The sequence below is a fragment of the Petromyzon marinus genome, unplaced genomic scaffold (assembly GCF_048934315.1).
Source record: "Petromyzon marinus isolate PM22_M1 ecotype Great Lakes invasive population unplaced genomic scaffold, UKy_Petmar_22M1.pri1.0 PM_G_Scaffold_58, whole genome shotgun sequence".
Taxonomy (NCBI): Eukaryota; Metazoa; Chordata; class Hyperoartia; order Petromyzontiformes; family Petromyzontidae; genus Petromyzon; species Petromyzon marinus.
In genome coordinates, this window is record NW_027423011.1 from 709,498 (window position 1) to 736,353 (window position 26,856).

Below are 26,856 nucleotides of genomic sequence, written 5' to 3' on the forward strand. Positions count from 1 at the left end.
AAGAACCGGACGAAAATCTCAGCTTGGACACTTTTAAAGGTATAAAGGTGAAATATGAAGATGTGATGGTGAAATATGAAGAGGTGAAGGTGAAATGTGAAGAAGTGATGAGCGAAGAAGTGAAGGTAAAAAGTGAAGATGAAGATTCAACTCCAAAATGGGACCTTCACATCGTAAAGCAGGAGGAGAATTCTGACTGTGAATCAGAGTGAGGAAACTCCCAGCAGTTTGTTGAAGTGGAGGTGTGGGTGGACTTGCTCCTAGACAATACAAAGTCAAGTGGAGACCCGGTAGATGTGTAAGCCAGAGACGATGTCGCTACAATAGATGCACCTTTGTCACAGGCCTTTAATGACAAGAACGTGAATTTGGACACTCAATTCCTAGGTTCAACCTGCAGAGTAAGGGCGGCCAGTCTTTGTGGGCCCGTGGGTTGGGTAGACCTCTAACCAGGAGCAAGAGCGAATAAACTCCCAAGCATTCACTATGTTATAATAATTGCTTTTACACGGTGCTTGCTTAATCGCCTCAGCAACTCGGAGTTTTGTGTCGTACCTCGCCTGAAACACTCGAAGAGCATCCCCAAGTAGCAGCTGCCCCTGTGTGGCACAAGGTGGTGGCCCTGCACCGGCCTGCATGTGGACAAGAGCCTGTCAGTAGGGGGCGATGATTGATGCGTTATCTCAGTTGTGTAGTTTGTAGGTAATGTTTAGAATTTGCTACATTTTCACTCAGACGCCAGCATGCAATGGCCTACTCGTTTTGAATGACACAATAGTATGTTTTACATACACTGAAGCAGACTGTGCAACTTTTTAAAAAAGCTTCTTGTTAATACGATGTAACGTGATGCAGTATATTTCACTGCAGTAATCCAATTTTGTTAATATGCCTGTCAATAATTTAGAATGTATACTTGTCTGGTTTTGTGCATACTTGCAACATTTGATCTATAAGGGTCAAACAATGAATAAGTGATGTTAGGACAAAGTGTGTGTGTGTGTTTGAAAGTAACCTGTACAGAGAACTCAGGTGAGACCCGTTGTTCTTGTGATACAGTTCACATGGTGTTTTTGTGTTCCACGAAGCATCTGGAGCAACTCATTGTCTTTTTAAATAGGTAGCACACTCGGATCATTCATCAGTTACAAGGCATACCACTTAAAAGTTACACGTATAGGAGGAGGTACATTCTCTACAACACGAATTGTAGTTTTGTCTTACGTGTTGATGCCACGTGATGTGTCGAAGGCTCTCTAACAGCTCACAGGACAGACCCAAGTGCTGTGTGCTCAATGAGATGACTGACAGAGGCACCACTGCACCGACTTGGTGTGGCCGGCGCTCCGCTGGTTGTTGTGAGCGTCGCTCATCCGCCCTCCGTTGTTACTGGAGGGCGACTGCCTCCAACTGCCCAGCAGCGTGCTTCACGAGCCTCCTCCACAGAGGCCGATCTTGACACCGCTGGTACCGGTCATCGGCAAGCCCACTCAGCTCCACATCCTTCTCGTACAGCATCAGTCCATACATCTTTAAGAGGGTTATCGAAATGCCATGCTACAGACAGATGGGCAGTTATGAACGAACAGAGCTAATGCATTAACATCTCAAACTTGGTTGGAAAGCGTTAAAAAGGAATGTCTTATTTGACCTGAACTGCATATTGATTGATTTGCATGTAATTTCTAAGACAATGCAAATTTGGCCCAATATGTACAAATCTTTTCCACTAAGCATACATGTTCCAGGCAACGGTTATTCACCGTGAAACGCGATGCAGTGAAGGACAATAAAAACAACTGTAATACAGAAATCGTGCACTCACATCAGTCTGGGTTAGCGCGTGAGAGGACCTGTAATACTATGATCTTTCCAGATACGGAGACAAATTGGCATTAATGCAGATTTGAGGCTATGCGGATGGCTTTGAACCTAATGCACCCTTCAATGGTAATGCACATAATAGAGACATGCTTTGTTCACTTTTCTAAACCCATGCTTTTAAAATAATCTCAAGCAATTTTCTCTGCCAGTCATTGCCTGATCTTATTGCACACACTCACACACACACACAAAGATCCCCCATACAGCCTTCAACAGACTGCTGGGGCAAGTGCTGATGGTGAGCTATAAACGCTGGCACGCACGGCACTCTAGGGGGAGGGTGGCCAACACCGCACCGGGCCGCCTTTGTCTCCCCTGATATTTACACACCACACTCGGAAGTCATTCAAGACCACATCGATGTAGGGAAAACCCAGGACTGGTTTAAATATTTGCCACTGTTGTGTGTCATGAACAGGAATCCAAGTTGGGTCACCGGGTTACGGAGTGCAGTGCGATAGCCACTAAATTACCGCTCCCCACTCATACACAACAACAAGAACAAAGATCCCCAGTAGAGCATTAACAGACGCTAGGGGCAAGTGCTGTTAGCGAGCACCTATGAAGGCAGGCACGGCACACGAGGGGGGTGGGTAGCCAGCACCGCGCCCGGCCGCCTTTGTATCCCGAGTGGCGATGCTCACATCACACGAAGTACTCATTTTTAGGCTGAGTCGACCTAGGGAAGGCCCAGGACCGGTTCAGATGATCGTCACTGGCGGTGTTGGCCGTGAGCGGGAAACGAACCCAGGTCTCCGGGTTCGTAGCGCTAACCGCTGCCCTACCGCTCGTACAAAGATACGTTTAAACACGCGCACGCAAATACACATTCTGTTTGACTAACACTTCTTTCAAACCGTACGTAGCCAAACATGCTAATCGAAGGTGAATAAGGTATCGAATGGCACAAATGCAGGCGTTAAATTGTTCATACACCTAATAGACATGCTCTTTGGTTCTATTCGGCAAAGTCACGTAACAAACAAAAATAAAAAAAACACGACGTTTGGCCACAACACAAGTGGCCTTCATCAGGTGAAGGGACCGTGCTGTCATGAGGACAGCGTTGGACTGAAAACAGCCAAGCCCAGGTCGCGTCCTTTAAGCTGTGTGGGAGGCTGTTTTCACTCCAACGCTGTCCTCATGACAGCACGGTCCCTTCACCTGATGAAGGCCACATGTATTGTGGCCGAAACGTCGTGAATTTTTTATTGTTTGTTACGTGATTTTACCGAATAGAACCAAAAAGTATGGATCCTTGCAGTCACGAAAGCTTTAAATCTAGAACCTAATAGACACTTATTGCAAGGTATTAAGTCCACGGCCAACACCAGTGAGGATGATCTTAACCGGTCCTGGGCCTCCCCTAGGTCGACTCAACCTCAAATGAGTACCTGGTGATGCGGTGTGTAAACATCGCCACTGGGGAGACAAAGGCGGTCGGGCGTGGTGCTGGCCACCCACCCCCTCGTGTGCCGTGCCGACCTTCATAGGTGCTGCTGGCTAACAGCACTTGCCACTGCAGTCTGCTACAGGCTAGACGAGTAATGTGGATCTTCAGAGACCATGTGAGGTTATTGGTCAAAAGTATGCCACTGCGTTCTGGCGTCAGTCAAAATCAAAAATTTGAAAATGGCCTGCGTCAAATAATCGGCGGAAATTATGCATTGACCATTCGTGTGGCTGCTTGTAAATCTGTTTGAGAAAATAAATTATGAATGTGAATTCACTCTTAGGCTGGTTAGAGGACATCAATTGATGGGTCCGCCAGCAGATGGCTTGGTTGCTGCTGCTGCTGCTGCTTTGGCTGTGGTACACAAGTACAAGACTGCGTGCGTGCCATAGTCGGGAGCGGTGGTGCAGCGGTTAGCGCCACACTGCGCTGCGAACCAGCTCACGGCCAACACCACTGGTGACGATTATCTGAACCGGTCCTGGGCCTCCCCTAGGTCGACTCAGCCTCAAATGCGTACCTGGTGCTGTGTGTAAACATCGTCACTGGGGAGACAAAGGCGGTCCCCACAGCATCGGAAGTCCCCAGCCCCGACACGCCGACGTCAATCCCTGCGCCGAGTTGACGGCGGAGGAACCCCGCGGTGTGGAGCAAGCGGATTGATGGCTGGAGATGAGGTTTGACGAGATGTGATTGGTTGCTGGAGATGAGTGGACACGGTGCGAGGCGTGACGAGATGTGATTGGTTGCTGGAGATGAGTGGACATGGTGCGAGGTGTGACGAGATGTGATTGGTTGCTGGAGATGAGTGGACACGGTGCGAGGTGTGACGAGATGTGATTGGTGGCTGGAGATGAGTGGACACGGTGCGAGGTGTGACAAGATGTGATTGGTTGCTGGAATTGAGTGGACACGGTGCGAGGCGTGACGAGATGTGATTGGTGGCTGGAGATGGAGTGGACGCGGTGCGAGGTGTGACGAGATGTGATTGGTTGCTGGAGATGGAGTGGACACGGTGCGAGGTGTGACGAGATGTGATTGGTGGCTGGAGATGATGTGAAAGGGGAAGGAGAGGGATATGGGAGAGGGAGCGCGGGGATAAGAGGGCACGTCAGAGGAGGGACGAGGGGAGAGAGCTGTGGATGAAGGAGGGAGCTGTGTGTGATGGAGGCGGAGTAAACGGACTGGTACCCTGACTTGTCTCAGCGGGTTGGTGAGGAGAGCGTCCACTACAACAGCCGGAATAGCAGCAAATGAAAGCATTGGCGGTACATCGCTCGTGTGTGGTATAAGAAAAAGCTAAAATTTCGCAATAATTATTCATTTTCCTACGATGCGCAACACCCGGTCGTGAAGCATTGCGGGTGCCTCAAAATCAGTTCTCGTGATGTCGAAGCGGTCGAAAGACGAATGTTTACGTGAGCAGCTGAACACGAAGCTTCACAGTCTGTTGCCGTACAGCACCCGGCCTGATGATGATGATGATTGACTGCTTCACGTTCCAAATGGCAGATTTTGACTCCTTGTGCCCGAGACTTGGTCGGACGGTTCCTCGACACGTTTACGGAATCAAAAAGATTGCGACTCGTGGTGTCACATATTCTTGGTTCTTTCGGTAAAGTCACGTTGAGGGGAAAAACAATAAAATCATAAAATATATATGAAACAATAAAATTCTCACAACGTTTCGACTGCAACACAAGCAGTCATCATCAGGTGTTCTTGCCGTCGGTTTTCACACCTGATGATGACTGCTTGTGCTGCAGTCGAAACGTCGTAAGAATTTTATTGTTTTATATATTTTTTATTATTGTTTTCCCTTCAACGTGACTTTACCGAAAGAACCAACAATACGAATCACCGCAGTCACGAAAGCTTTAAATCGTGGTGTCACGTTCGATCGGGGAAAGCGGCTGCTGAATCTGAGTGCAGCTTCTGACCGAGAGCCCTGCGGCTCCCTCAAGGGGCAAGAGCGACATCATTGGACTGCTTTGTGAGGACCGGTGTGGCACGCTGCACCGGCGTGCCACCAATACGTCCAAACGCTGTGACTGCCGCTAGTTCTGGTGTCCTGGTCGATTCGTCCGATCCATGCGTTGTTGGTGGGGGGGGGGGTCAACCCCCACGAGGGGGACCCAGTTTGTGTGTAGGGGAGATAGAGGGGCATCTTCCTGAGCCCACTCTGATCAGACGTCAGGGGGGGGGGTGGGGGGGAGCGCCAGTCAATAGCCCTGAGACAACGATTAACGGGCAAGGAGAGGAAACTGCACAGGGTAAGGGTAGGACAGTTGGAAGAAGAGAGAAGGAGGGGATTTGGTGAGTGGAGATGGGGGGGGGAGCAGAAGTAGGGGGTGCAGAAAGAGGATAAGAGAGAGAGAGAGGGGAGTCTGCTGGAGCGTGGGCAACCTGCTGTGTGACCTCTTAGCGTTCCCTGGGGATCGTCAAGAAAGTGACCTTTGATAAGCACTGAAGTTCCTTCACCCGCGTGCGTGCTCGCAATCCGCTTTGGACGTCAATTACGCGGCTTTGTATTTAAAATATGTCGTGTTTTTTTTAATTAGGATTAGAATGTTCAGCCAATCTTCTATGCACCACTCCTCGTTAGTTTAACACACCTTAATATGCAGAAGACCACAGAGCTCATTGACTACAATTTCCCGTTGACATCTTTATTTCAGCAGGATGTACATTACAAATCACATGTTCAGCATCTTCATTGGAAGTGAATGGCGGTTGTTGTTGTTGTTGTGTCACTGTGTGTGTCACTGCGTGTGTCGCTGTGTGTGTGTCACTGTGTGTCACTGTGTGTGTCACTGTGTCACTGTTACTGTGTGTCACTGTGTGTCACTGTGTTACTGTCACTGTGTGTGTCACTGTGTGTGTGTCACTGTGTGTGTGTCACTGTGTCACTGTGTGTGACTGTGTGTCACTGTGCATGGGGAGCAGTAGTGTAGCGGTTAGCGCTACGCTGCGCTATGAACCTGGCGACCCGGGTTCGATTCCCGCTCACGGCCAACACCAGTGACGATTATCTGAACCGGTCCCGGGCCTCCCCTAGGTCGACTCAGCCTCAAATGAGTACCTGGTGCGGTGTGTAAACATTGCCACTAGGGAGACAAAGGCGGCCGGGCGTGGTGCTGACCACCCACCCCTCGTGTACTGTTCCTGCCTTCATAGGTGCTCGCTAACAGCACTTGCCTCTACAGTCTGTTAAGGCTATATGGGAGATCTTTATCTTTGTGTCACTGTGTCACTGAGTGTGTGTCACTGTGTGTGTCACTGTGGGTGTCACGGTGTCACTGTTTGTGTCACGGTGTCAACGTGTGTGTCACTGTGTGTTTGTCACTGTGTGTGTCACTGTGTTGCTGTGTGTCACTGTTACTGTGTCACTGTGTGTCACTGTGTTACTGTCACTGTGTCACTCTATGTCACTGTGTGTCACTGTGTGTCACTGTGTCACTGTGTGTCACTGTGTTACTGTGTGTCACTGTGTGTGTTACTGTGTGTGTGTACACTGTGTCACTGTGTGGGTGTCACTGTGTCACTGTGTGTGTCACTGTGTATCGCTGGGTGTGTGTACAGTGTGTGTCACTGTGTGTACACTGTGTGTATACACTGTGTGTGTGTACTGTGTGTGTACACTGTGTGTGTACACTGTTTGTGTCCGCATTGAACCGAACTCCCGGCAAGGCCATCTACTTAATGACGAGAGAAAATTCACACGAAATGTCCTTTTCAATGAAGTCTCCCAGATGTAAATTGATACAAGCTTTTAATGAAGAAACAAAATAATCTAATTCAAAACACAACACAATTCAAAGATGTTTCATTTTAAAACTTCAAAACGGAGCATGGGGTACTTGCGTGAATGCGTCCTTCGTGTGCAAATGTTGTGACTTTCCTGGCCTGAAGGCCGTCAATGTGTTGGACCATTATTGGTGCACAGCGTCTCAACAACAGCAGTGGGGTTTGCTTCAACCGATAGGTACGAACATCCAGACGTGAATCAGCAAGGAGCATTTCTAGTCCCAGTTAAACAAAATCTACGTCAACACGTAAGACAAAACTATCATTCGTGTTGTAGAGAATGTATCTCCTCCTATACGTGTAACTTTTAAGTGGTATGCTTTGTAACTGATGAATGATCCGAGCGTGCTCCCTATTTCAAAGACAATGAGTAGCTCCAGATGCTTCGTGGAACACAAACGTACCCTTTGACCTGTATCACAAGAACAACGGGTCTCACCTGAGTTCTCTGAACAGGTTACTTTCAAACAGACACACTTTGTCCTAACATCACTTATTCAATGTTTGACCCTTATAGATCAAATGTTACAAGTATGCACAAAATCAAACAAGTATTCATTCTAAATTGTTGACAGGCATATTAACAAAATTGGATTACTTCAGTGAAATATACTGCATCACGTTGCATCGTATAAACAAGCTTTAAAAAAATTGCACAGTCTGCTTCAGTGTATGTAAAACATACTATTGTGTCATTCAAAACGAGTAGGCCATTGCATGCTGGCATCTGAGTGAAAATGTAGCAAATTCTAAACATTACTTACAAACTACACAACTGAGATGACACATCAACCATCGCCCCCTACTGACAGGCTCTTGTCCACATGCAGGCCGGTGCAGGGCCACCACCTTGTGCCACACAGGGACAGCTGCTACTTGGGGATGCTCTTCGAGCGTTTGAGATGAGATACAAAACTCTGAGTTGCTGAGGCGATTAAGCAAGCACCATGTAAAAGCAATTATTATGATTACATAGTGAATGCTTGGGAGCTTATTGGCTCTTGCTCCTGGTTAGAGATCTACCCAACCCACGGGCCCACAAAGTGTTCAACTTCACATTCTTGTCATTAAAGGCCTGTGACAAAGGTGCATCTATTGGAGCAACATCATCTCTGGCTTACACATCTACCGGGTCTCCACTTGACATTGTATTGTCTAGGAGCAAGTCCACCCACACCTCCACTTCCACAAACTGCTGGGAGTTGCCTCACTCTGCCTCAGTCAGAATTCTCCTCCTGCTTTACGATGTGAAGGTCCCATTTTGGAGTTGAATCTTCATCTTCACATTTTACCTTCACTTATTCGCTCAGCACTTCTTCCCTCTTCACCTTCACTTCTTCATATTTCACCTCGATACCTTTAAAAGTGTCCAAGCTGGGATTTTCGTCCGGTTCTTGTTTCATGAGGGATGGGCTCATTGCGGCACTTTGACTTTCACAAGCTGATTTCAGACTCCACTCCTTGTGGATCTTCTGATGCTTCTGTGTTCTCTGGTGTTTTACAAGATCAGATGACTGTGCAAACGCCTGCACGCACACACTGCACTTGAAGGGTTTCTCTCTTGTGTGTGTTCTCTGGTGTACTTCAAGATGTGATGAACGTGCAAACGCCTTCCAACAAACACTGCACTTGAAGGGTTTCTCTCCCGTGTGTGTTCTCTGGTGTGTTACAAGATTACATGACTGTGCAAACGCCATCCCGCACATCGTGCACCTAAAGGGTTTCTCTTGCGTGTGTGTTCTCTGGTGGTTCTGAAAAACTGATGGCCATGCAAATGCCTTGTTACACACAGTACATTTGAAGGGTTTCTCTCCTGTGCGAGTTCTCTGGTGCCGTGTCAAATTTCCAGTCCGGTCCGTGCTGTATGCACGCTGGTCGCATTGTTGACTTGTCGTACCGAGCTGCGCTGACTGCCTTTGCTCCATCAGACCAATTCTGCAGAGGAAGCGTCAGCTGCAGACAGAAAAAAAGAATATCCACACCATCTACACGTCAGGCACAGAGGAATGCACACGTGACTTACACGTCTATACTTATTAATATATTCATGATGTAGTGAAAAAGTTTCCCAAATTCATCAGATTTGATGAATCTGCAAACGCCTTCCCGCACAGAGGGCACCTGAAGGGTTTCTCTCCACGGGCTGCTATGGCACACAATGAGAGGGAAAATGTCATTAATATGCCTGGAAGCCTTCATATCCTCAAGATGAATGTTAACCCAAAACTCTAAGCACACAATTTCGGCTGTCTGACTACAAAATGAATATTTATGAAAACTAAATTCAGCTGACATAGCAAAGGGTTTTGAAAACAATACTATTTGTGTTTTTGCAGAAATGCATGAATTAATGTTCAATCGCAACTCAGGTGTGAGTCCAGGCTCAGATGTTCTTGAATGCTGGGGATGAACAGTTCTGACTTCAGCTGCATGTGTGTGCTGTGTTCACATCCTGTTTCCATTCTTACAGAGTTCCAGAGGAAAACAAAAATAAACTATTGCTTTGATATAACCTCCGTGTTCATAGACTTCGTGTTCATAGATTATTAACATAGACTGTTAGACTGTTAACAGACTGTTAATAGACTTTACTGCAAACACAAACTTGACACTGTCACACACTGCCATGAGTAAACAGGTGGTGGTGTGACCAGCACCATGCCTGGCCACCTTCATCTGCTCAGCATTAATTCTTCCTCACTCCACCAAGTAATGAATCGAGGATCATAAACATAGCCGAGGCTATCCGTGTCTCTGTCTCTCTCTCCCCGTGGTGAAGGTGTTCCCCTCCACACATTCAGAGTCAACAGCGGCACGCGCTTAGCGTCTTTGACAGATAGACATTGACGCACGTATTGTTGGTTCTTTCTGTAAAGTCACGTAGATTGAAAATAAAAATAAGATTACATTTAATAAGATAAAGACCACTTGTGTTGCGATCGAAACCTCGTGGGTTTTTTGCTTTATTTTAAATTTTTCATTTTTCATTTAATTTATAATCTGTTATTTTATTTTATTTTCTATCTACTTGACTTTACCGAAAGAACCAAGAATATTAATTCCTGCAGTCACCAAAGTTTTAAGTCAAAACATTCACACACGTTGACAAAGCCTCACCTTGTGTTGTTGTGGGCAGGTCGCTTCTGATAACAAGAGCGGTATAGCAGCTCAAGCGGGCTTGGCCTGGTGAAAAAAATAAAAACTGCGTGAATATTTACAATAAAACAAAGTTACAAAGTGGCGAGCCGGGTGAAGACAAATTAAACTTAAGCGAGATAATTAAAGTAAACGCAATCAGGCGAGGGCAGGAGGCAAGGCCCCGCGTGGCTAGGCCCCGCGTTGTAAAGTTCCAACCTGGACATCGATTCCCATGCTCGCTGCTACTCAACTGACATCCCTACGAGAGAGCGAGGCTCTACCTTGGCAAACAACAACAACCACCACCACCACCATGATGAGAATTTCTCACCTCGGATTTCAGTGCAAGCGCGGATCGGCAGCCTCCTGTTACCTTGCGACGGCACGCGGGTAAGCAGGTAACATGACGTCACTTCTGGGGTAAGAAACACGCCCCTCCCACAATGAGCAGCTCTGTAACTGAACAAATTATATTTTGATTTAAAGCTTTCGTGACTGCAGTAATTCATATTCTTAGTTTTTTCGGTAAAGTCACGTTGAAACGTCGTGAGAATTTTTTATTGTTTTATATATATTTTGTTATTTTGTTGTTTCTCTTCAACGTGACTTTACCGAAAAAACTAAGAATATGAACAAATTATGTTAATGAGTCCGGGCCATATGTCGAGGGATGGGGGCGTGGCTGCTGAACCCGTCACAATAAACACTCGACGGCTTCAACGAATACATTATGTTAATTAACCGCCAGTCACTGGGCGTACCTTTGCCCAAATAAGGATTGCCACTGGATTGATATCGGTAGTGACCCAGGCGGAGGTGACGTCACGGTCAAGAGCGCGGTGGACGGGGTTGGGGGAGTGTGAATACCTTGGTGTCATGACGTCACTAGCGAGGTACACCTCCCGCTGGCACTTCATGCCGTTGAGGTCATGCTGAGTGGTGACGTCACAGAGCGGAGATGGAGTTTAAGTTGATTTAGATTCATTTTCCATTGCCCCTCCCTTGGGTGCGTGAACTCAGCAACAACAACGTGGACATTATTGTGTGTACAGTGTGTGTGTGTACACACTGTGTGTGTGTACGTACATACACTGTGTGTGTGTACACAGTGTATGTATGTACGTACACTGCGTGTACGTACATACACACACAGTGTGTAGTGGAGGGCAAAGGCGGTGCATTGGCCAGTCATCTGAGTCAGTCGACCCATGGCATCTTTTAATTAATTTTTTTTAAATTTATTATTTTTATTTGTTATTTGTGTTAATTTTTTTCATTTTTTAATATTTTATTTTATTTATTTTTTGTTTTCTATCTACGTGACTTTACCGAAAGAACCAGGAATATGGTAGCGCATTCTCTATTTGTTGCAGAGATTCAAAGTTCAAATCCGACAGGCACACCTGGCTACACCAGTAACATTCACCACAATATGCGCTGTTCTGCTTCACGGCGGATGTCAAACAGGGTATTGTGTCACTCACAACGCACAGGTCATTGCATGTTGGTGTCACGGTCAAAATTGTGGTAAACATTATCCGGAAACCCCACAACGTAGATGACGCATCAATGATTGCCCCCTACCGACATAATTATACCAGGTGCAGGCCGGTGGAGGGCCACCTTGTGCCACACAGGGGCAGCTGCCACTTAGGGGTGCCCTTCGATTGTTTGAGATGAGATTCGATACGAAACACCTAGTTGCTGAGGCAATTAGGCAAGCGACTTATGAGTGAAAATGTTGTTTATAACGTAGTGAATGCTTGGGAGTTTAATTATCTCTCGCTCCTGCTCACAGATTTACCCAGCCCACAGATCTTACATATGAAAAGCTAATGGTCAGTGAGGTCAGCAGCACTGTCGGTTCTGGTGTCAAGGACATGGGCCTGCATTCGCTGGTCCACTGCTATATAGTCCAGCGGATGTTCTTGCTTGGACCCGGCGTGAATCCATGATGTTGTCTGGATGCACAGATGCCAGAACAGCGTGTTGGCAATGACAAGTCCACAGGCTGCACAGAAGTCTAACAGCCTCCTACCGTTGTTATTGAGTTGTTCCAATCGCTCCAGACCAGGTTCCAGCATCATGACCAACTCGGGCATTGAAGTCACCCAACAGGATGACTCTATCCCGAGGGGCCACTTTTAGCTAACACCTGTGACAGGTCATAGAAGGAATCTGAATCCACAGGCATGCCTGCATTCCTCCACTGATGTTCATCTTCGGTGGGGGCGTAAGCAGCCACCATCACCACCATTTTCTGCCTCCTGTTGATGGGGAGGCGAGCCCAAAGTAGCCTGGGGCTTACAGTTTCCCACACCGCGCCGCCAGCTTCCCACGCCGCCTTCATTCTTATTTCAGAATTAGAGCCACTCCTTGTTGTTTGGCATTCTCCTGCCCGAGAGGAGGACTCTGCACCCCTCATGATGATTGGAGTCAGAGCCAGTCCACTGGATCTCCTGAATGCCACAGAGATCCAGGCGGTACCGGTCCAGCTCTGTACAGAGTAGCAGCCTCTCCTCCACGTGGCCACTCTCAGTGGCTTTTTGCCATTTCTAGAGGAACCCCAAGGGTAAGGATTCAGGAATGCTCATTCTGTGTAACTTCCTGGATAAATAAATTATCATCATTTACACTCCGCACCCAGTTGTTATTTTTGCTGTCATCTGACGTACCGATTTGGGGAGGCATCATGCGCGTGCAGGGGCAGAGCCACAGGGGGGGGGCTGGGGGGGGCTTGGCCCCCCCTGAAATTTTGGGAAAGTCGGTAATCGGGATAACCCGATATCTGGCTGCTCCAAAAATGCTGCAGGCTGCCACCTTGTGCTGCCATCTTGTGCTGCCCTGCAGGCTGCCACCTTGTGCTGCCCTGCAGGCTGCCACCTCGTGCTGTCCTGCAGGCTGCCACCTTGTGCTGCCACCTTGTGTGCTGCCCTACAGGCTGCTTGAGCGGCAGCCTTTCAAACTTATCGGCCACGTCAGCGGCTCCGACCTATTAATTAACTCCGCGTTCAAATCCAATAAAATTTGTTTCATACATTTGTGGCGCCAATTGGAAAACATAAACTGGATATCTCAGAATGTTGAAGTCAGCAACCCCCCAAAGTCAAAATCCTGGCTCCGCCCCTGCGCGTGTGGACAGATGGAGGGGAAACTCGCGAATGTTGCGCGATTCTAGTTTATCGATAATGAAACTGTTCCAGTGGGATAAGGCGTTGCTGGAGAGCGTTACGGGATCCATGAGTACGCCCACTCCCTCCCCCCCCCCCCTTGGTTATCATTTGCAATCGATGCATAACTAGTGCACCACTATACGCTATCATGAACACTACAGCCGACTTAATCGAGACCCAAAACGCACAGAAATTACAGTGATACTCTGATTTAACGTCGCTTCGCAAATTAGGTGGTCACGTTATTAACATCGCCACCCGATTTGCGTCGCCTCAACCCCCACACTCACGTCGCTGACAGCATCACCGTTCGTCCTCTCTCGTTATCCATCGCCTCTCAGCCCCTTCGCCTCCACCACCACCACCTACTACCACCATCACCACTTACTACTACCACCACTACCACCACCACCACCTACTACTACCACTACCACCACCACCATCACACTATCAATCGCTTCGGTATAACGCCGTTTCGATACTCAGGAACGCATCCCTGACGTCCACACACACACAGATAGACACACAGAAAATTACTTTAATAGGCAAGGTTGTCTACAAGTGTAGCGTGAAGTGTATACAGTGCAACGCGGCTCAGTGAAGGGTATGACGGATGCTGCAGGGGCGGCTCCCTAAACAACTTTGTAGGGGTCACCGAACCGCACTGTGAATCCTCAGTGTGCCGAGTGAATGTTTCTAACATTTGGCAAAACGCGGCGTTAACAAGAACGGAGTAAAAAGGAACAACAAGGCCACTTAGTCACTAACCGCATTCAAGTGGTGACGGTCAAAAACAACGGTGCTTCTGCATTGTGGAAATTCACCACATGCGGATGTTGACAAGTGTATAGCAGGGTAGTGAAGTGTAGCGTATCAACGTGTAGCGTTTGTAGTAGTGTAATGTATAGTGTAACGCGGCTCGTAGCGATGGGCATGCTGGATGCCGTGGTGCCCCAAACAAACTTCGTGGGGGTCATCAAACACCCGCAGAACCCGGGGCTGAAACCAGATGGAGTCCGATTTCAGCCGAGGCCACCCCTAGGCTGCGGCTTGAGGCTACTTGCACAAGAATTGATCGGTCCATGGGCACAGCTTGCAATCGACGTTCCAGTGGAGTTGTTCCTTGCATCCGCATTGCTTCTCCACCGTGACTGGGGGGGGGGGGGGGGGGGACAGCGCGGGGCGAGAGTGCGAAACGAACGCGAGAACTGTCGTCGTTTTGACCGCGAGATTTTTTTCATCGCAATCTTGCGATCACCGTTGACGCCGCCGTCTCCGTGCCGGAGTTGCTTGGGTCGCTGTCCTAGCCCAAGTTTTTGTTTCTATCCTAGCCCAAGTTTTTGTTTCTATCCTAGCCCAAGTTTTTGTTTCTATCCTAGCCCAAGCGCTGTATATGCTGGTCATAGCGAAGTACCGTAGGATATGAAAGTATGTTATCTGCACGATGCGCCCTAATAAAAAAGAACGAAGGCAAGTTTTCCGAGGGACATTACAGTAGTGTAGAATAGTGTAGAGTGGTGTATAGTTGTATAGTGTAGCATGCAGCGTAGTGTATAGTGTGTGATGTATAGTGTAGTCGTGCATTGCAGTGTATAGTGTGCATGCTGAACTTCTTCACACCGTACGTAGCTAACCATGCTCAGGAGGTGCGGGGGAAGGGCAAACACTAAAAGTGCTTCTAAAGAAGAGCTTTAAATCTAAGCACCTTCTAATATCGGAAGAGCATTCCAGACGGCCGCAGAAGCACATCCGAGAGCGCTGCGCAATGATGCAGTGACCACCGCCTTTGTTCGATGGCCGAGCCAAAAAGCCGCTGCTACCAAGATGACCGGAGTTTGTTCCAACAGTTCACGCTCCTGGACGAGATCATTTTTTTTTACCGTGGTTTATTTGTGGAAAGCCGAGTGGCTGAGCGGAATCAAAATGGCTGACTCCGTTTCAGATCGCGGGCTCCCAATTCCGTGTTTCGGCCGTCCGTAATTTCAACGATAAATGCTGCTACATTTGAGTTGTACATTTTTGCTCGATACCAGATTAGAAAAATTCAGAAAATGTCCTTTCACTGAAATGTGACACACATGTAGAGAGAGAGACAGCAGAGGTTGTGGGTTCGATGCCGGCCCCTGCTGCTGCATATTTGGAGTCTGCGTCTCATCATCATCACGGTGGCTAGTAGATGTTAACTATCTCGCCTGATATGCAGGGGTCGTGGGTTCAATCCCAACTCTGACAATGACCGCTGCTGTATGTTTGGAGCGTTTCAGATCTGCCTTGTGCTCGCGGATCTGGTCAGAGACGTGACGTTTCGTTTACCCAACGTAACAATTACCACATGTGCAACTTCGTCTGTAGACTCCAGGGTATTGCAGGTCAGGAATGACATCCTTCACAGATGGGATTAGATCACGGATTTTGTGTAATATGAAATAGTTGCCGCTTTTTAATGAATAGTTTTAGTTTATTTTCGGGGAGGGGAGGGGGGGTGGGTGGGGTGATGTGCGCACCTTGAGAGGTGTCGTATCCTCTGTCACAGCACGTGACACAGCGTCCCTCGGTGGCCCCCTCCGAGGTGACGCTGCACTGCGGCCCCACCGTGCCGGGGACGCCGTCAGTCTCGTCGCGCTCGCAATACTCCGGGCTGGCGTTCACGTGAACCAGGTCGCTCACCGTGGGCGCCGTCAACCGCTCGTTCACCGCCTCCAGACGCCGGCGGGGCCAGCGGGCGGCGCCGCCCCTGCTGCCGTTGGCGCCTCCGGCACCACCCCCACCGTTGTGGCTCACCAGCTGCACGGCGGAACTTCTTTCGTACTTTTCCTGCGGCAACCATCATCGTCGTCATCAGGGGATGTGGTGGTTGTTGAGTGAATGCGGGGAGCTCCCTTAGCTGTGAGGGACCCCCCCCCTCCCCCAACCCCACCCCGTCTGTAACCCTCCTATGGATTCATCCTCACTCTTGGTTCTTTCGGTAAAGTCACGTAGGTAAAGAAAATAAAAGATAAATAAAATGTAATCACGACTTTTCGATTGCAACACAAGCAATCATCATCAGGTGTGACAACCACAGCAAGAACATTTTACTGAAGTGGGAGAGAAACCGGAGTCAAGGGGTTTATACTGGCCATGGTAGGGGGGGGGGAGTGGGCGGGGCTGTAGGTGCGGGAGAAGGGGCCAGTGGGGAGAGAGCCACGCATCTACAATGATTGCCGCCAACACGGATGGTGGCACTCGCAACAAAATAGCCGCACTGCCAAGCGCTGACGATGTAATTAACTCTGTAAAATAAACTAGTATCCGGTAAATAAGAGGGAAAAACTATGAACTGTTAAATTTTACTTGGTTAATAACACATTTTAATGATTGCTCAGTTTGTATCTGTCCTCTGGGTTGAAGTTATGTCTGTGTTTGTATATCTGGATGGCTTCATGAACAAATCTTTGATGGTAGCCAGACGGCTTGCAGAGCACTTTGGTCTCGGATAAAACAATATCATGGGAGCCCACGGCGTTGTAGCAGTGATCAGCCACGGCGGAAGAGTTAGTCCTGCCGTGTTTCAAATCTCGCGGATACAGTCTGAGACATGACATTTCCTTTCCCCAATGTAACAATCGAAACAAATGCAACTCAGTTTGTAAACTCCAGGGTATTGCATGTCAGGAATGACATCCTTCACAGATGGGATTAGATCAGGGATTGTGTGCTGTACTGAATCGGACCTGGATCTTGTGCTTGTTTTTAAGATTTTGGAAATGTTTTTGGTAACGCCTGCTATGTATGGTAACGTGATGGTTCCCCCACCCCCACCATGCCCAGTATAAACCCCTTGACTCCGGCTTCTTTCCCACTTCAGTAAAATTTCTTGCTGTGGTTGTCACACCTGATGACGATTGCCTGTGTTGCAATCGAAACGTCGTGATTTTTTAAATATTTTTATTTTTTTATTTTCTTGACTTTACCGAAAGATCCTTGCGGTCATGAAACTTCAAATCTAGAAGGCTTCATCCTCGTCACTCCCACCCCACACTCACCTCCTCTGGGTGCAGTCTCATCACCTGCAGCCGTGAGCTCACCTTCAGAAAGTTCCCAACGCTGCGAAAGTCGGCGAGCTGCTGCCAGCAGATTTTCAGCATGCAGGTGCCAAATAACATGTGGCACTTGCAGCCCATGTACGCCAGATTGTACACCGCCTGCAGCACCACCACCACCACCACCGTCATCATCGTCACCACCACCACCACACTCACCGCCACCATCATAATCGCCACTACCAACCGCCGTTCGCTAACAAGTGGCGGTGACGTCACGACGGCACCTGTGCCTGCGTCCGGGGATGGAATTCCTTTCCAGCTCAGACCCAGCATGCCCTTCGCCACAAACATCACCTCTTGCTGTGTGTAACGGCTCTCTCGCTGCTCCAGCAGTTCAACTGCTGGGTTATCTTTTTTTCGCCCTAAAGACGACCGCTTTGTGGTGTTGCGATCAAAACGGCGTGGACGTTTTATTTTTTCTACCTCCGTGACGACTTTACCGAAAGAACCCAAAGGGGTGTGGATTCCTGCAGTCGCGAAAGCTTCAAATCAAGATTCATGCATAACAATAATCTTAAATGTAAGAACTGTATCCTGCGACCAGACGTTATTGTACTTGAAACATAAACCGGTAAAATTTTGATTTAAAGCTTTCGTGATTGCAGGGATTCATATTCTTGGTTCTTTCGGTAAAGTCACGTAGAAGGGAAACAATAAAATAATAAATAAATATATTAACCAATAAAATTCTCACGACGTTTCGACTGCAACACAAGCAATCATCAGGTGTGGAAACCAAAGCAAGAAAATTTGAAAATAGTGTTTTTTTTCTTCAAATTTTGATGATTGTTTGTGTTGCAGTCGAAACGTCATGAGAATTTTAATGTTCATATTTTTATTTTTTATTATTTTATTGTTTCCCTTCTACGTGACTTTACCGAAAGAACCAAGAATATAACCGGTGAAAGTTAAAGCGAGAATCATTGCATCAATCACGATTGGTAATACAACCCGAGCCGACGAAGCCGAACCTAATTTGCATTGATCGCATAAAATAACTTTTTTCCATTACATTTGTTTTTTTAATGACAATACACACACATGCACAACCCACCCGTTCACCCACTCACTAGCCGGCCGGCCTCGTTGTTGTGCAAATTCATCGCCAAAGACTCCCCTCCTTGCCCGCTGCCACGATTGCGATCGCCCGCATCCACGAACCACTTGGCGAATTGGTATCCGTATTCGACGTCGTCTCCGGAGCCGCCCCGCCGAGCACCCGGCGGTAGCTTCATGGTGTGGGGAACGACCCAGGAACAACTGCCCTGCAGGGCCCCCTGGCGGCAGGCGCGCGCCACCGCGTGGGCCACTCCGGCGGCGGTGACGGCGGAGACGAACGCGGCCTCGCGCGAGCCTGGGGAGACTCCCGGGGGGGCGTCGTGCGTGAAGCCCGCCCCGTCAGCTGGAGACGGTGCGGCCAGACCGGTGTGGGAAGGGGTTTTGGGGGAGAACACGCCAAGCAGGTGGTAGGGAAAACGTCGCCTATTTAGAGACAGACCCCTCTCACGGGATTTGCCCGGGGGACCGAACAATGGGCTCCGCGGCCCTGCGAAAGGAGAGCCCCCGAATCGGTGGCGTGGGGGCGCGCAGCTCAGAAGCGGCAGCAGCACGAGCGGCTGGGGAGAGCTCCCACCCTCAAGGACCGACACGAGTGGGGACCAGGGGGATCGTCGCCGCGGGTAGGAGCCGAACGCCGTCTCCAACTCCGCGGAATAGATCTCGGGACAGGGAAACGATCAGGTGACGGGTATTACGATTGCTGCGTTTATAGCGGCCGACCTGGGGAGCGAACCAGGGCCGGTGGGACGTCCGGGACCCCCAAGAGGCGTGCCAGGAGCGTCAAGAGCAGTGAAGCGAGCGAGCCGCAGCCTGGCACTGGCCCAGAGCGAAGGCGGTTGTCATCGGGTTAACGGGGCGGCCGCTTGGGCCGCCCGTGGACATCTCCCGCTGCCCGAGGACGGGAACTCTGCGAAGCAGAGTCGCGTAGGGGAGGGGGAAACCCCTGGAGGAGGAACGCGGGAACTCCGAAGCAGAGTCGCGTAGGGGAGGGAGGTGGGCGACCCCCCCCTTTCCCCCCCCCAAAAAAGCTTCTGTGTGCGTGTCTCGGGGAACCGGTCGGGGACCTTAAGTGCGAGTGGATGTGGCGGGCTCGCTTTGACCCCTCACCCGACTTGGCCACGGGGTCCAGCGTGTCCTCCGCGCCAGGCACGGTGCAGTTCCACTGTTTGCCCTGGAACTGGTGCCGGCACTCGGACAGCGCCAGGTGGACGCCCTCGGCCACGTGCGCCATGTGGTCCCGGTGCCGCAGGCATATTCTGCGCTGTGCGGGGGACAGCCCCGGCACCCAAATGCACAGCGGCCGATACTCGGAGGGGTCAAAGTTGGGGGCCCACAGTGTGAGCGACCTGCAGAGGGATGGGGGCGGAAGTCACGGTGGACGGGGGATGTTGACTACCTCGCCTGGTATGCAGGCAGTTGTGGGTTCGATCCCAACCCCTTAAAAAATGCCTGCTGCTGCATGTACGTTTTGAGTTTGCATGTCTCTCCCCGTGGTTGCGTGGATTTATCTCCAGGTCCCTCTGGTTTTAGAATCAACGTCTCTACGCGTTTGGAGTGATTTGGCTGCTGCTATAAATTACCACGTGATGATGATATCGGCCACTTGCTTGAGCTATAAAGTGCGATAGCCAGGCCTCTCCTGAAAAAGTGCTACATGATAAAAAGTTAAATAGAGCAAATATCTGTGGAATTTCTACAGGTTTGTAAATTTGAATATTACGCGATGTACACACACACACACGAGTTATTCTTCTCTGAAGTTGTGTAGTGACACAGCGCCGACCGCTGTCCAGCGGCGGCAACTGCTGTGGACAGCGAGTGCACTCACGCCGTCGAGAGTCTACACACGGCCGCTGCGTGCCGGCAGGGCGGAGGAACCGGGGCAAGGGTCATGGAAGACCTCACAGGGAGGGAGGCCCCTGGAACCCTCTGGTTGGTTTGAGAAGGGAGGTGAGGCCAGGGACGGGGCCAGGGAGGGGCAAGGGGCAATATAAAAGCAGCGGTGAGAGCGCTCCGGGCTGCCGGTACTGGGAATGGACTCTTCTTCTCATTGTCGCCTTCACCGGTAATTGTGCGGCCGGACAGCGGTTGGTCGTCTCGGTCGACGCAACGCGGTTCAGGGTCGTGTCTGGGCCGCGGCTGTACGGCAGCGTGGTCGAGAGAGAGAGAGAGGCCGGAGTTGGTGTAACGGAAATAAGAGACGGTGCCTCCTGCGACTGCATCGTCTCCGACTGTGCGTGTGCGTGCCGCACGCCGGAGGAGGATGCTACATGGGCGCAGGATGGGAAACAAGCGATTGTCTTTTAGCGCGCAAGACCCCGGCCGAGCCAAGTGGCTCTTTCCTCAGCGGCGACCTGGCGATCATCACGCTGACACTTACAGCAGTAGGCAAACACTCTCAACGCGTGCTTCTAAATGTGGAGGGAATAATCGGAGGACCCCGGAATAAAAATTCTTAAGACGACCACGGGGAAAACATAGCAACTCCAAATATACGGCATGTGTCAAGGTCGCGATTGAACCCACGACCTCCTGCATAACAGCCGAGGTCGTCAACATCTCCTAGCCGCCATGGTGCCTCAATATACCGCGCTAGATACTGTATATGTGATGTATATACACGCACACGATAAAAACAAAATCCCGTACAACAACCGTATGGGGTGTGCAAAATAGAGGCAAGGTAAGAAGGTTGCTCAAATCGACGTCGAAACTTGTGAGCTCTCATCGCAGCAGTGAGGACGAAGACAGCAGCGGTGGCGGCGGCTTGCGGTCACCACAAAGAGGCGCTGGCGACTGCCCACAGCTGTGCCAAGGCGCAGAGCCCCAGCGGGAACCAGCCCACACGTCGCAGGGGATCCATCGAAATCCTCGTGGTCAGCGGCGCTGCGCAGAAGAGAAGCGGCCCGGTGGTGACGATGTTAACTCCCTCGCCTGGTACGCAAGAGGTCGTGGGTTAGACCCTGACGATGCCCGCTGCCGTATGTTTTGAGTTTTCACGTCTCGCTCATCATCATCATCACCACGGTGGCTGGGAGATGATCGAACCCACGACCGCTTGCGTACCAGGCGAGGGAGTTAACATCTCCTAGCCACCGTGATCGTGACCAACTCGACTGCCGTCACTCTGGTGGGCTCTGCAGCCGACCAACCTCATAACCACGTCGTGCAGTGAATGTATCCAGTCGGGTAGAGACCCCTCCGGCCTGCAACACCGGCAATGTGTTACACACACAGACAAAGTGTTATACACACACAGACAAAGTGTTATACCCAATGTTACACACACAAAGTGTTACACACAATGTTACACACACAAAGTGTTATACACACACAAAGTGTTATACACACACAGACAAAGTGTTATACACACACACAAAGTGTTATATACACACACACAAAGTGTTATACACACACAAAGTGTTATATACACACACACAAAGTGTTATATATACACACACAGAAAGTGTTATACACACATTGACAATGTGTTATATACCAGGTGGGGGGCTTCAAAAAAAAACCTCTCAGTTCTCAAACAATCCGTCTTAACCCTGCAAATCCCAAACGGTCTGCATGGCTGTGCTGCTGCTGCCGTTTCATCTGCTTGTGGGATTTGCGAGAGAGTCTGAGATGGGGTTTGGGAGGGGTTGGTGTCAGAAGGCATGCGGAAGAATGAACGGAAGAGGGAGGAGGAGGAAGAGGAGTGACCCGTTTAAAGGTCACAGAGGTAAGGGTCAACGAGAGGGCTGCGTGCAGTCAGTCGGTAAATCCCCTGCGGTGTCTCAATCTTTGAGATGTAAAATGGAAAAGTAACATTTATTTTTTGTATCTGTGACGTTCCAAAACGCTCGCTCAGATTGCGACGGCAGGGATGAGGACGCATTTTGCAAGTGACCCATCACTGCAATTCTGCATCATATGAGTGTGCAACATGAGTGTTGTTGTTTTTTTTTAAATCTGTAATTGTGGAATGCTGTGATGTTGTCTGCTGCCCAAGTCATTGAACATTTTTTCTTAGCTCTGGGGCTTTTCTCCTGGATGGTAAAACATTTTTGGACTCCTCCGATTACATTTGTGGGATTTTATTCAAATGTCTTGCCCGTTTCATACTGGATGATGTTTTTTGTTTGTGTCCAAACTGCTCATCCAGAGGCGTCTCATTCTCAGCCAGGGGTGAGGGTGGGAAAGATGATTTCCTTTATTGGTGGCCAATTAATTCTCAAACCCCGTAAGTGGTAGGCGAGCACACACGAGCACACGCCTTGCAAGCCTCGACAGTGCATGAAGGAGCCCTTGGTGCAGAGCGATTGCACTTTACTCAGATTGAAAGCAGTGTTTCCAGGTCCATTACATTGAATATATCCCACCCCCCCCCCCCCCCCCCGATTAGTGTTGCCAAGATGCTTGTAGGTAAATGACCACGTGATCGTAATTTTAATTGTTTCATCAAACACAACGATGACGATCAAGTACGTTCAACGCATTCGTATATAAAGTCACATTTGAGAGGAGTTTTAATAAAATGCAATGTAGTCATCGTTGGGGCTGCGCTTTAGTCTATTACGGCATGATAATGTGTTTATATATAATGTAATAACTCTGTGCAGAATATTGTTAAATCATTGTTAATAGAGTGAAACATCCGATTGCCAAATATAACCTTGTAAGATGATACCCCACACACACACATCTTTGTCGCATTTATTTTATTAAAATTACATTTTCTCGATAGCATTGGATTTTCATAGAACAGAACGACTTTTGAAGAAATTCTATGTCAAGTCAAATTAGTATTTCTAAAGGCAGGCACATGCAAAATACGTTAACATGAATATTTTTCACATTTTTTTAATTAAATATCTCAATGTTTCAGCACATGTCTTACCGACACTAATATATGGTTACATTTCACCGCGTTCACATTTGTAAACGTATAACCAGATGCCATCCAGCACCGTTCGTGAGCGTTGTTAATAATAAACAAAATGTGATTAGGTTAATACACAGTACAGTTAATGTCCTTTTTAAAGAGGGCGCTTTGTAAGAACATCGACTTGCAGAGTGAGCAGCACACACAACGGATGAAGGCCTCCCTCCCCCATGTTGCGTCAGTCAGAGGTTGTTTGACCATACTTCACCACGCTGGTCAGTGCTTGTTCATAAACGTGGGGAGGTGAAACAGGCGTGCTTCAGATATCACCCTCTAAAGATAAAAACTTTAGAGTTTGATTTCAAGCTTTCGTGACTGCAGGGATTCACATTCTTGGTAATGATTGCTTCTTGTGTTGCAGTCGAAATGTCGTGAGAATTTTATTGTTTTATATTTGTATTATTTTATTGTTTCCCTTCTACGTGGTGACTTTACCGAAAGAACCAAGAATATAAACTTTAGAGTTCTTACCAGGCAAGGCCCACAGAGCTAGAGATGTTTTTGTTCACAAGCGACGTGGCTATCACAAATAACTGTACTTGCTTATCAACCAGTTATGTGTTACTTATTTATTGGATATTTACTTTTGTTACTTGTTTACCGTTTAAAGTTCACTCGTTTGCGGTTAGTTTGTCGTCTTTGTGCACGTTATGATTTTAATGTTAACAATTGACAGTGGAATGTATTACAAATGTAAACTTCGTATTAGTACGATGGAATAAAGCTGCGGTAACGACGTTAAATCTATGAATGCATGCGGGGTATATGGAGGTGCGGGCTATCTGAATTTCTGCGGGTGACATGCTTGAAACTACGGTAGTCTCAATGGAGCGTGGCTGCTGGTGGAGGGGGGTGAGGGCATGTGAGGATGATGAGACTCCCCGGTATCGTCTGAAGAGCGCGATGGGCCGGGGAGTTTCATGCTCCCCACCGTGAAACACTTGCACACACACACAAAGACAAAGGTCCCCGTGCAAGCCTTAGACCATCGAGGCAAGTGCCGTTAGCGAGTAGCGGCGCCACGCTCGGCCGCCTTTGTCTCCCCTGTGGCGAGGTCTACCCATCGCACCAGGTGTGCGCATTTGAGGCCGAGTATACCTAGGGGAGGCCCAGGACCGGTTCAGATAATCGTCACTGGCGTTGGCCGTGAGCGAGGGAACTGAAATCGGGTCAAGAATTGACCCCACCTACGTTCGTTAGATTTATATTTTTAAGGCCGGAAGTTTGACCACTCGCTCGCTCCCTTCGGGCGAAGCGGCTAAGGAGCGAAATCCTTTCGCGTGAAGACGAAAAAAAACTCGCCCGCAATGTGGCGCCATTCAGAATTAAATAGACGCCGATTGCAAACGGTGCGACACTTTGGGACGTGCTCCACGGGCCGTGGACGAGTTTCCCCGTCGTCGGCAGTCTCACCTGGCAGGTGCACAGGCAGGTACACAGCCTGGCAGGCAGGTAGGTAGGCTGGCAGGCAGGCAGGAAGGCAGGGCAGGCAGGTGGGGCAGGCAGGCAGGCGGGTAGGCAGGCAGGCAGGCAGGTGGGGCAGGCAGGCAGGCGGGTAGGCAGGCAGGCAGGCGGGCGGGCAGGTAGGCAGGCGGGCAGGCAGGCAGTGGAATCCACACCCCCGCAGTGTCAGCGGAGGGCCCTTTTATGGATCTTGTTGTTTGTCAAATTACTCATCACGGCGTGCTCATCACGAGTCCACGTGCTCCCGAGATGATCTCATCCCACACACAGATTAAAATTAATTAGCATACCAAAATTAGCATAGGATAACCGTTGACCAATCGCTGCGCACCATCGCCGGAGACGCGCCCAGGTTTGCCTCTCGACCAATCGGATCGCTGGCCCTGCCCCCCTCCCCACTTTGGCACGCGGCGACCAATCAGATCGCAGGAGGTCGCTACCATTTTTAATGCCCTACACGCTGAACGCCGCGCGCCCATGTGCGTGTGAGTGTTTAGTTTTGTTTTAATTATTTTAATCATTAAAGTTCGCGAGTGTCAAGGTAAGCTACGTTGACTTTTTAAAGCATTTTCTCAAGAGAACCGTTGTTGCTGTTGCTGCGGCTGTTGTTGTGAAAGGCCCGGTACACCCTGAGGCCTTGCCTAGAATAGGACAGCCTTGATGTCACGTGGGTCCACACTCTTTGCGTCTTTCGGTAAAGTCACGGAAGTAGAAAATAAAATGCATTTATTATTTAATTTAATTACATTTTATTTTATACCTACGTTAAATTTAATTTAAAATGTTTATTTAAATGAAATGTATTTTATACCTACGTAATTGTTTTTATAAATGAATATTTTTTTATAATTTAAATTCATTTTATTTTATACCTACGTTAAATTTAATTTAAATGTGTAATAAATTACATTTTATTTCATACATACGTTAAATTAAATTGAATTTTTGTATAAATTAAATTTCTTTTATACCTACGTTTAATTTAAATTTTTAATAAATTACATTTATTTAAATTACATTTCTTTTATACCTACGTTAAATTAAATTTTTAATAAATTACATTTATTTAAATTACATTTCTTTTATACCTACGTTAAATAAAAAAAATTAAATTACATTTATTTACATTTATTTTATACCTATGTTAAATTACATTTTTTAGTACATTTATTTAATTTAAATTTATTTTATATCTACGTTAAATTAAATGTTTTAATAACTAAAATGTATTTTATTTAAATTAAATTTATTTTATTTAATACCTACACATGTACAGTCATTTTAACTCCTCTGACTGCTACAAGCTAAGTGCGGCCTGGAATCGTATTATTAAGTAATACATTCTACAATTACAATTCCTTATAGAGGAACCCCATACTAATGAACTGACTACGTATCTATATAATTAAAAGACTGCACGCAGACGTCGCAAAAGCGGACCCCGTTGTCAATGATATAATTTGATGTACGTACATCATTAAAATTACACCGATTGCAATACGTCACCAAAGACGACACAATTTTAATTTGACCCCCGGGTCTGATCGCGTTAACTGTGCAGGTGGCGGGTCGAGAGGTGACTTGCACGTGTGTGCAGTTTGTTGAATATTGACGTGCGATGACTTGTGGAGAGGAAGAACGATGATGATGGCAATGCAAGTCTTGAAGTCTGACGCTGTTCTCTGAGTCGTGTAGCCTACCGCGTGCCACTTTGGGGATTGCGTAATGTCATTTTAGTTTCCTCTGTGGAACTTTTTATTTTGTTGATCCTAACGATGTAACTAACGTAGGGCGGGCTTGGGAGCGGCGTTGACGATGTGTTTTGGCGTTACACCAACCAGCACCTTTGCATTCAGAAGT

General features: G+C 48.3%; 1 protein-coding gene across 1 annotated transcript; it reads right to left on the bottom strand.

The window, feature by feature from the left end:
- Nucleotides 1–13,975: 13,975 nt before the first annotated feature.
- LOC142918227 (protein Wnt-5b-like) lies at nucleotides 13,976–25,149 on the bottom strand. Its single transcript, XM_076062364.1, has 6 exons — nucleotides 24,946–25,149; nucleotides 19,707–21,485; nucleotides 18,611–18,942; nucleotides 17,523–17,639; nucleotides 15,960–16,269; nucleotides 13,976–14,606 (listed from the first exon to the last, which is right to left on the bottom strand). The coding sequence occupies exons 2-6, from the start codon at nucleotides 19,828–19,830 to the stop codon at nucleotides 14,512–14,514; spliced, it is 978 nt and encodes a 325-aa protein (XP_075918479.1). The 5' UTR covers nucleotides 19,831–21,485; nucleotides 24,946–25,149; the 3' UTR covers nucleotides 13,976–14,511.
- Between the last annotated feature and the right edge of the window lie 1,707 nt (nucleotides 25,150–26,856).